General features: G+C 34.2%; 1 protein-coding gene across 6 annotated transcripts in view; it reads left to right on the plus strand.

The window, feature by feature from the left end:
- zbtb46 (zinc finger and BTB domain containing 46) overlaps window positions 1-12,069 on the plus strand; it is a 68,519-nt gene that overhangs the window by 52,240 nt on the left and 4,210 nt on the right. For 2 of the 6 annotated variants that reach the window (XM_056384486.1, XM_056384487.1), the window contains one exon: window positions 60-2,831. In XM_056384486.1, coding sequence (XP_056240461.1) covers window positions 60-823 — 764 coding nt within the window. In that variant the 3' untranslated portion in view covers window positions 824-2,831. Of the gene's footprint in view, window positions 1-59; window positions 2,832-3,737; window positions 3,914-11,737 lie in introns of those variants that run through there. The other 4 variants (XM_056384489.1, XM_056384488.1, XM_056384484.1 and 1 more) reach the window with 4 other exon arrangements.

A 12,069-nucleotide genomic window follows, 5' to 3' on the forward strand; every position in this document is an offset into this window, starting at 1 on the left:
CTTTTATACCTGTTCTATTTCTCTCACTTTCGTTCTCACCCTCCTTCTTGCTGTCTCAGCCTTGGAAGTTGACCAGTGTCCTGTCGAGAGGGATCAGATGGGCGGTGGGAGCTGTGCTGGTGGTTTGAGCATACCTGCGTCAGTGTCCGTGGCTGGCAGAGAGACTAAAGGGCTGATGGTGCTGGGCGAAGAGGCTGGATCAGGGGAAAGAGTCCTGCCAGAACCCGGTGCCTGGCCCTCACAGGGGTTCGCCTGCTCCCTGTGCAAACGGCTGTTCAGCAGCCTGGAGCATCTCAGGGAACACGAGTACCGCCACACCCTGTCTCTGATGGCCCTGTCCCTGGACTGGCCGAGCATGCAGGGTCCGCACCACCAGCCTGCCCTGCCCCGTCACCAGCCACAGCCCCAGCCTCTCCACTTCCACCAGTCTCTCTACCGCCCTGCAGTGGCCGAGCCCGCGCGCTACCTCTGCTCCCAGTGCCCGGCCAGCTTCACCCTCAAATCCAACGCAGATCGACACGAGAAGACCATTCACTTCAAGAAGAAGCTGATGCAGTGCGTGTACTGTCTGAAACACTTCAGAGACCGCACAGACCTGCACAGACACCTGTCGTCTGTGCACTCCAAAGAGAGAGGGCACACCTGCCCTGCCTGTGCCAAGGCTTTTAGCACCCAGAAGAACCTGGCGACACATGTTAAAGTGTGCTGCCAGGTGGGGTCGATGCCAGGAGCTATGCTGGGAGGTCGCACTGGGATGGAAATGTCTCAGGGTGTCTCAGGGTATATTTCCACTGTGGCGGCTTTCTCGAGAGATGAAAGTTGATAATCATAATTGCAGTATCAATGCGTAAAACTGAGACTGGATCTACAGGCTGCAGGCTTATGTACACACATGCATACCCATCAATTAGCAGCGTATCCTCACTTGTGTTGTACGTTGATGCCAAAAATGATCTGTGGTTTCGTTGCACTGAGAAGGGAAGATTTCCTTTTGCAATCAAATGTCTGTTGACATGATTATAAATATCTTTACCTTTTTTACAACGTGTTAAATTTAATGCCATTATTATTTTTTAAGGATGATTTAACACTAATTGACTCATGTCAACAGTGCACAGTTGCTATGCAAACCTGATCTTTTAAAAAAAACTTTTGGCTGAAATTATATGCAGTATTTTTAGGCTTTGTGAATAGTTTTGTTGAGCACTGACTGGACCCATAAACAGGTGAATTACTCTGTGCTGCGGTGCTTGGTGGTGAGACGAGGTAGGGGGGGGGTTGTGATTTCCGCTTTCCCAACCCAAACCACTTGTCTTGCTTACTGTCGCCAGTCACTAGACTGACTAAACTCTTCTCTCCTTTTTAGGCAGAGAGATCTTTATCTTTGTGTCCACCCCTGCATTAAAGGCACAAAGACAGCTCATATCTGCAAGGCTTAACTGTTGTTCACAGCCCACGCAACCACACCACCTGCAGGAGTTTCGTAGCATTGCAGCGCTGAGAGCTGAGTAAAGACCCAAATGAGATCATTTCTGTTGTAGTGCACATCCATAAATATTAAGAATTGGCCTTAAAGAACTTAATGGAATATATAAAAGTATTTGTGGTTGCTGTATCTCAAAGAGAAAGGACAAACAAAGTAATTCTACCACAGATCCACCTCCACTGGACACGCACAAGCTTGTCCTCAGTCGTCAGTCTGACACAGTTCCCTTCTGTCAGTGCTGTCAGATCAGTGCAGATGGAGGGGATGTGCCGAACGAGACAAAGCCAGCTAAAACAATAGACCAGTAGCAGCTCAGATGGGGGTTGGGTGGTGTCATTTTCTCTCTCTCTGTCCATCTCCTCTGTCCCAGATCTGTAAGTCTTATAGTGGCTGAGTGTGGCTGGAGCTGGACAGTAATTGGTCCTTCATGGCTCTGACCCTTCTTAACCCCTGACCCCTCATCTGAGGGGGAAGTGGGGGCCGAGGGGCAGATGCCCTTTAAACCAGATGAGCTCGGTGATGTCACTGCCGCAGACAGATAATGGTGCGGTTGTGAGTACAAGGTAGAAAATGGGAGATCAAGGCAAGACAAGTGGGAGAATGCAGAAGAGGAATAAGGGAGGTGGTGAAGGCAGAAGAGCTAGAGCAAGGCCTGCGGGAGGAACACTGGCTTTAAAATCTATGCTCATGTAAATTCAGACACATTTCTGCCAAAATTTTCTCCCTCGAGTTTACAGCAGAACTTTACCCTGCAACAAAATATTGTCTTGATACAGCTCAGTTTATTGTGTACACCCATACTGTGAATACTATATCCAAAGGGGAAGACATCCACCAGTGTTTCCCTCTTGTAGTCCACTCACTCCAGCACATAGAACTGAAATTTCTGAATGTGTGCAGTAAAAGCAGAGCTGGTGTCTATTGGGAATCTACCCCCTTGCTATCGTGTATATATATATACACACACACACACACAGAATTCCCAAATGCCAAATCCTTTCTGATACAAAATCCCATTTCTCAGGTAGCACACACTGTCCCAGCCAGCAGCTGAAACAGACTGGCAGGCTCAGAGAAGTCAGGAACTAATCAGGAACGCTGCAGAATCAGCCACTGAGGAGAAATGGCGACTACTGTACGGATGTTGTGTAGCGTTTCAGAGTTGGAATACGCTTTGTTTGTAAATACTGAAAGATATTTCATTTTAGATGATGAATAAAACCCATGTACTGTATAAAAATATGTACTTTTCTAAACAGAATGATATTCTGCTTGTAATTTTTATGCTGTAATTAAACTGTTATTGAAACTGTCAAAACTTCTTTGTTATTAGTTGTCTGTGTCATGCACATATTCACCTAATCACAACAATATTTCTTTCTTTGTGTTTACATTTAACGTAAAAAAAAGAAAAGAAAAAAAATCCATTGTGCAGTTTATGCATACATGCATGTTTTTTGTTGATGTGCTGTCAAGTGCTTAATCAGAGCAGAAGTCGGTTTGCAGATTGAGGTAATTATGTTGTATTCCTTGTAGCTGAACTTAACCCATAACTGTGTGTTTGAGTCCCTCCCTCGTGTGCAGTAGATGTGTACAGTGTGTGTGTTGTGCTTAAATCCAGTCCTGGTTATATGTTGTATGCTTTGATTGTAAAGTTTCTCATTGGTTAGACTCACACGCACACACATACACATTGCACACACGCGCACACACACACACACACTATCTGTTTACTTGGATGCCCTTCACCTGGCTTAACTACCATTTAAGTCTAGACCTTGAGATAATTGGCTTGTCAGACCTCTACACAAGATGGGACATGGTATTAACATTAGTTCTTTCTTTTCATTATTATATTGAAGCCTCTCTTTGTGTGTGTGATTATTTCCCAACCTTCAGCCTTCTAGTCGTTGTCTGTGTTTGTCTTTCTGTCTGTGTTTTTGCTGTCCATAGCAGAGACCTTCTAGAGCAACCAAGGCAGACTGAATGTTGTGTTGTGTGTTTATAGTATCTCTTTGCCTTTATTGCTTTAGTATGGAGGAAGAGCTGTTGCCAGGGCAACTGTAGCTTTGACTGGGGTTGGGGTGGCCATGGGAATTGATGGTACATTTCTAGACCATGCTGCTAATTAGATGTAGTAACTGAAGTAACTGAAGTGACGTCTCGTTTTATTTAAATGAGCTTCATTCAGCACTAATTTTTTTTTCTCCTCTTTTCTCTTCCCCCTCCCTCCCTCTCTCTGTCCTTACAGTGAATGACTTCACAGTGATCCGTAAAAAGTTCAAGTGCCCCTACTGCAGTTTCTCTGCTATGCACCAGTGCATCCTAAAGAGGCACATGCGCTCTCACACTGGTGAGAGGCCCTACCCCTGTGAAATCTGTGGCAAGAAGTTCACCAGAAGGGAACATATGAAGAGGCACACACTGGTGAGTAGTCTCAGGATCACCAGTAGGGGGCAGTGAATTACACTTTATCCCAAGGCATAAGTGAAATAAGTGGCTGCCTAGGGCCACAAGATCTTTATATATATATATATATATATATATATATATATATATATGATTTTATGCGTTTTATTGTGATGTTTTTTATGCCTTACTATACTATGAGATTTTTTGTGCCTTAGTATACTGTGACGTTTTTTGAAATTTTTACGTTTTACTATACTATGAGATTTTTTGACATTTTTACACTTTATTATACTATTTTCTTTTACTTTTATACCTTACTATACTATATTGTTTTTTGCCATTGTTATGCCTTACTATACTATGACGTTTTTTGGCGTTTTTATTCCTTACTGTACTATGATGTTTTTTGGCATTTTTATGCCTTATTATACTATGACGTTTTTTGGTGTTTTTATGCCTTATTATAGTATGACATTTTATGTCTTATTTTACTATGCCGTTTTTTGACATTTTATGTCTTATTTTACTATGACGTTTTTTGACATTTTTATGCCATACTATATTATGACGTTTATGTCTTATTATACTATGACGTTTTCTGACATTTTTATGCCTATCACGTTTTTTGACATTTTATGCCTTATTATACTATGACATTTTCTGACATTTTTATGTCTTATTATACTATGACATTTTATGTCTTATTATACTATGACATTTTCTGACATTTTTATGTCTTATTATACGATGACATTTTTTTTACATTTTATGCCGTATTATAGTATGACGGTTTTTCGTGTTTTAATGCCTTATTATACTATGACGTTTTATGTCTTATTATACTATGACATTTTATGCCTATGACGTTTTTTGGCGTTTTTATGCCTTATTATACTATGACATTTTATGCCTATGACGTTTTTTTACGTTTTTATGCCTATGACGTTTTTTGACATTTTATGCCTTATAATAGTATGACGTTTTTTGGCGTTTTTATGCCTTACTATACTATGACGTTTTTTGACATTTTTATGTCTTATTATACTATGACATTTTATGCAATATTATAGTATGACGTTTTTTGCCGTTTTTATGCCTTACTATCCTATGACGTTTTTTGACATTTTATGCCTTACTATACTATAATGTTTTATGCCCTACTATACTATGACGTTTTTTGACATTTTTATGCCTATGACGTTTTTTGACATTTTATGCAATACCATAGTATGACGTTTTTTGACATTTTTATGCCTTACTATACTATAACGTTTTATGCCTTACTATACTATGACGTTTTTTGACATTTTATGCCTTATTATAGTATGACGTTTTTTGGCGTTTTTATGCCTTACTATCCTATGACGTTTTTTGACATTTTATGCCTTACTATACTATAACGTTTTATGTGTTATTATACTATGACGTTTTTTGACATTTTATGCCTTATTATAGTATGACGTTTTTTGGCGTATTTATGCCTTATTATAGTATGACGTTTTTTGGCGTTTTTATGCCTTACTATCCTATGGCGTTTTTTGGCGTTTTTATGCCTTACCATACTATGACATTTTTTGACATTTTATACCTTACTATAGTATGATGTTTTTTGACATTTTATGCCTATGACGTTTTTTGACATTTTTATGTCTTATTATACTATGACATTTTTTTTACATTTTATGCCGTATTATAGTATGACGGTTTTTCGTGTTTTAATGCCTTACTATACTATGACGTTTTATGTCTTATTATACTATGACATTTTTTGACATTTTATGCCTTACTATACTATGACGTTTTATGTCTTATTATACTATGACGTTTTTTGACATTTTATGCCTTATTATAGTATGACGTTTTTTGGCGTTTTTATGCCTTATTATACTATGACGTTTTTTGACGTTTTTATGCCTATGACGTTTTTTGACATTTTATGCCTTATAATAGTATGACGTTTTTTGGCATTTTTATGCCTTACTATACTATGACGTTTTTTGACATTTTTATGTCTTATTATACTATGACATTTTATGCAATATTATAGTATGACGTTTTTTGCCGTTTTTATGCCTTACTATCCTATGACGTTTTTTGACATTTTATGCCTTACTATACTATAACGTTTTATGCCCTACTATACTATGACGTTTTTTGACATTTTAATGCCTATGACGTTTTTTGACATTTTATGCAATATCATAGTATGACGTTTTTTGACATTTTTATGCCTTACTATACTATAACGTTTTATGCCTTACTATACTATGACGTTTTTTGACATTTTATGCCTTATTATAGTATGACGTTTTTTGGCGTTTTTATGCCTTATTATAGTATGACGTTTTTTGGCGTTTTTATGCCTTACTATCCTATGACGTTTTTTGACATTTTATGCCTTACTATACTATAACGTTTTATGTGTTATTATACTATGACGTTTTTTGACATTTTATGCCTTATTATAGTATGACGTTTTTTGGCGTTTTTATGCCTTACTATCCTATGGCGTTTTTTGGCGTTTTTATGCCTTACCATACTATGACATTTTTTGACATTTTATACCTTACTATAGTATGATGTTTTTTGACATTTTATGCCTATGACGTTTTTTGACATTTTTATGTCTTATTATACTATGACATTTTATGCAATATTATAGTATGACATTTTTTGGCGTTTTATGCCTTACTATACTATGACGTTTTCTGACATTTTTATGCCTTACTATACTATGACGTTTTATGTGATTTTATGCCTGATTATAGTATGACGATTTCTGACATTTTATGCCTTATTATACTATGACTTTTTATGAAATATTATAGTATGACGATTTTTGGCGTTTTTATGCCTTACTGTCCTATGACGTTTTTTGACATTTTATGCCTATGACGTTTTTTGACATTTTTATGCCATACTATACTATGACGTTTTATGTCTTATTATACTATGACGTTTTCTGACATTTTTATGCCTTACTATACTATGACGTTTTATGTCTTATTATACTATGACATTTTTTGACATTTTATGCCTTACTATACTATGACGTTTTTTGGCGTTTTTATGCCTTACTATACTATGACGTTTTTTGGCGTTTTTATGTCTTATTATACTATGACGTTTTTTGACATTTTTATGTCTTATTATACTATGACGTTTTTTGACATTTTTATGCCTTGTTATAGTATGACATTTTATGTCTTATTTTACTATGACATTTTATGTCTTATTTTACTATGATGATTTCTGACATTTTATGCCTTATTATAGTATGATGTTCTTTGGCATTTTATGCCTTACTATACTATGACATTTTTTGACATTTTTATGCCTATGACGTTTTTTGACATTTTATGCCTTATTATAGTATGACGTTTTTTGGCGTTTTTATGCCTTACTATACTATGACGTTTTATGACATTTTTATGCCTATGACGTTTTTTGACATTTTATGCCTTATTATACTATGACTTTTTATGAAATATTATAGTATGACGATTTTTGGCGTTTTTATGCCTTACTGTCCTATGACGTTTTTTGACATTTTATGCCTATGACGTTTTTTGACATTTTTATGCCATACTATACTATGACGTTTTATGTCTTATTATACTATGACGTTTTCTGACATTTTTATGCCTTACTATACTATGACGTTTTATGTCTTATTATACTATGACATTTTTTGACATTTTATGCCTTACTATACTATGACGTTTTTTGGCGTTTTTATGTCTTATTATACTATGACGTTTTTTGACATTTTTATGTCTTATTATACTATGACGTTTTTTGACATTTTTATGCCTTGTTATAGTATGACATTTTATGTCTTATTTTACTATGACATTTTATGTCTTATTTTACTATGATGATTTCTGACATTTTATGCCTTATTATTGTATGATGTTCTTTGGCATTTTTATGCCTTACTATACTATGACGTTTTTTGACATTTAATGCCTATGACGTTTTTTGACATTTTTATGCCATACTATACTATGACGTTTAATGTCTTATTATACTATGACGTTTTCTGACATTTTTATGCCTTACTATACTATGACGTTTTATGTCTTATTATACTATGACATTTTTTGACATTTTATGCCTTACTATACTATGACGTTTTTTGGCGTTTTTATGCCTTACTATACTATGACGTTTTATGTCTTATTTTACTATGACATTTTATGTCTTATTTTACTATGATGATTTCTGACATTTTATGCCTTATTATAGTATGACGTTTTTTGGCGTTTTTATGCCTTACTATCCTATGACGTTTTTTGACATTTTATACCTATGACGTTTTTTGACATTTTATGCCTTATTATAGTATGAAGTTTTTTGACATTTTTATGTCTTATTATACTATGACATTTTTTGACATTTTATGCCTTATCATAGTATGACGTTTTTTGACATTTTTATGTCTTATTATACTATGACATTTTTTGACATTTTATGCCTTATCATAGTATGAAGTTTTCTGACATTTTTATGTCTTACTATACTATGACATTTTATGTCTTATTATACTATGACATTTTTTGACATTTTATGCCTTACTATACTATGACGTTTTTTGGCATTTTTTATGCCTTACTATCCTATGACGTTTTTTGACATTTTATGCCTTACTATACTATAACGTTTTATGCCCTACTATACTATGACGTTTTTTGACATTTTATGCCTTATCATAGTATGAAGTTTTCTGACATTTTTATGTCTTACTATAGTATGACATTTTATGTCTTATTATACTATGACGTTTTCTGACATTTTTATGCCTTACTATACTATGACGTTTTATGTCTTATTATACTATGACATTTTTTGACATTTTATGCCTTACTATACTATGACGTTTTTTGGCGTTTTTATGCCTTACTATACTATGACGTTTTTTGACATTTTTATGTCTTATTATACTATGACATTTTATGCCTTATCATAGTATGACGTTTTCTGACATTTTTATGCCTTATTATACTATGACATTTTTTGACATTTTATGCCTTACTATACTATGACGTTTTTTGGCGTTTTTATGCCTTACTATACTATGACGTTTTTTGGCGTTTTTATGTCTTATTATACTATGACGTTTTTTGACATTTTTATGTCTTATTATACTATGACGTTTTTTGACATTTTTATGCCTTGTTATAGTATGACATTTTATGTCTTATTTTACTATGACATTTTATGTCTTATTTTACTATGATGATTTCTGACATTTTATGCCTTATTATTGTATGATGTTCTTTGGCATTTTTATGCCTTACTATACTATGACGTTTTTTGACATTTTTATGCCCATGACGTTTTTTGACATTTTATGCCTTATTATAGTATGACGTTTTTTGGCGTTTTTATGCCTTACTAAAATGTCGTTTGGCGTTTTTATGCCTTATTATACTATGACGTTTTTTGACGTTTTTATGCCTATGACGTTTTTTGACATTTTATGCCTTATTATACTATAACATTTTATGCCCTACTATACTATGACGTTTTTTGACATTTTTATGCCTATGACGTTTTTTGACATTTTATGCCTTATTATAGTATGACGTTTTTTGACATTTTATGCCTTACTATACTATAACATTTTATGCCCTACTATACTATGACGTTTTTTGACATTTTTATGCCTATGACGTTTTTTGACATTTTATGCCTTATTATAGTATGACGTTTTTTGGCGTTTTTATTCCTTACTATACTATGACATTTTATGCAATATTATAGTATGACGTTTTTTGACATTTTTATGTCTTATTATACTATGACTTTTTATGAAATATTATAGTATGATGATTTTTGGCGTTTTTATGCCTTACTATCCTATGACGTTTTTTGACATTTTATGCCTATGACGTTTTTTGACATTTTTATGCCATACTATACTATGACGTTTTATGTCTTATTATACTATGACGTTTTCTGACATTTTTATGCCTTACTATACTATGACGTTTTATGTCTTATTTTACTATGACATTTTATGTCTTATTTTACTATGATGATTTCTGACATTTTATGCCTTATTATAGTATGACGTTTTTTGGCGTTTTTATGCCTTACTATCCTATGACGTTTTTTGACATTTTATACCTATGACGTTTTTTGACATTTTATGCCTTATTATAGTATGACGTTTTTTGACATTTTTATGTCTTATTATACTATGACATTTTTTGACATTTTATGCCTTATCATAGTATGAAGTTTTCTGACATTTTTATGTCTTACTATACTATGACATTTTATGTCTTATTATACTATGACATTTTTTGACATTTTATGCCTTACTATACTATGATGTTTTTTGGCGTTTTTTTATGCCTTACTATACTATGACATTTTATGTCTTATTATACTATGACATTTTCTGACATTTTATGCCTTATTATAGTATGACGTTTTTATGCCTTATTATAGTATGACGTTTTTTGGCGTTTTTATGCCTTACTATACTATGACGTTTTATGTCTTATTATACTATGACATTTTTTGACATTTTATGCATTATCATAGTATGAAGTTTTCTGACATTTTTATGCCTTATTATACTATGACGTTTTATGTCTTATTATACTTTGACATTTTCTGACATTTTTATTACATTGTAGTATGACGGTTTTTGGTGTTTTAATGCCTTACTATACTATGACGTTTTTTGACATTTTATTCCTTATTATAGTATGACGTTTTCTTGCATTTTTATGTCTTACTATACTATGACATTTTATGTCTTATTATAGTATGACGTTTTTTGGCGTTTTAATGCCTTACTATACTATGACTTTTTATGTCTTACTATCCTATGAAGTTTTTTGACATTTTATGCCTATGATGTTTTTTGACATTTTATGCCTTATTATAGTATGACGTTTTTTAACATTTTTATGCCATACTATACTATGACGTTTTATGCCTTATTATAGTATGACGTATTTTGGTGTTTTAATGCCTTACTGTACTATGACGTTTTTTGACATTTTATGCCTTACTATACTATGACGTTTTTTGACATTTTATGCCTTATTATAGTATGACGTTTTTTGGTGTTTTAATGCCTTACTATACTATGACGTTTTATGTCTTATTATACTATGACATTTTTTGACATTTTATGCCTTATTATAGTATGACGTTTTTTGGTGTTTTAATGCCTTACTATACTATGATGTTTTATGTCTTATTATACTATGAAGTTTTTTGACATCTTATGCCTTACCATACTATGACGTTTTTTGACATTTTTATGCCATACTATACTATGACGTTTTTTGGTGTTTTAATGCCTCATCATAGTATGACATTTTTTGACACTTTTATTCCTTATTACATTAAGAAATTTTTTGACATTTTTATTCCTTATTATACACTGTTGCCATAAAGTTGGAATAATTTTGTTTTCAGACACAATCCTCTGTTTATTCCTATTTAAATGCATCAGTAATCACTTTGACCAGGTGCAATGATTACATTATGTGTCCCAATTACCCAGATGAAATAAAATAAATCACATTGTCACAATCATTTCATGGAAAGAGGTAAAAAATATTTTATTCCAACACTTTTAAGGCTTATTATATTGTGACGTTTTTTGACATTTTTATGCCTTTCTATACTATGACTTTTTAATTCCTTGACATATTATGACTTTTTTTGCCTTAACATATCATGACGTTTGAAACCAAATCTACGCCCTTGTCCAAATCAAATTCTGCTTAGGGCTGCATAAAGGCTGGGGCTGGCTCTGCCTTATCCAAAGTGTTAATAAAAAATTTGAAATGATGTCCTTCAATTCAACAGGTCCACAGCAAAGACAAGAAGTATGTATGTAAAGTGTGCAGTCGAGTCTTCATGTCAGCAGCCAGTGTTGGAATCAAACACGGCTCCCGTCGCCATGGCGTCTGCGCTGACTGCTCCGGCCGGGGCATGGCCGCACTGCTGGACCACAACGGGGAGGTGGGTGGAGACATTTCTCCGGAGGAAGAGCTGTATCCCGGCGATCGTTTCCACGATGACCAGGCAGAGTGTGATGGCGATGGAGAGGGGGAGGAGGAGATGATGGTGGAAGGGGACGGAGAAATGATGGGAGAAGGGGAGGAAGAAGGAGGGAAGTGGAAGGACTCAGGGATGAC

The sequence above is a fragment of the Seriola aureovittata genome, chromosome 9, assembly GCF_021018895.1.
Source record: "Seriola aureovittata isolate HTS-2021-v1 ecotype China chromosome 9, ASM2101889v1, whole genome shotgun sequence".
Lineage (NCBI taxonomy): Eukaryota > Metazoa > Chordata > Actinopteri > Carangiformes > Carangidae > Seriola > Seriola aureovittata.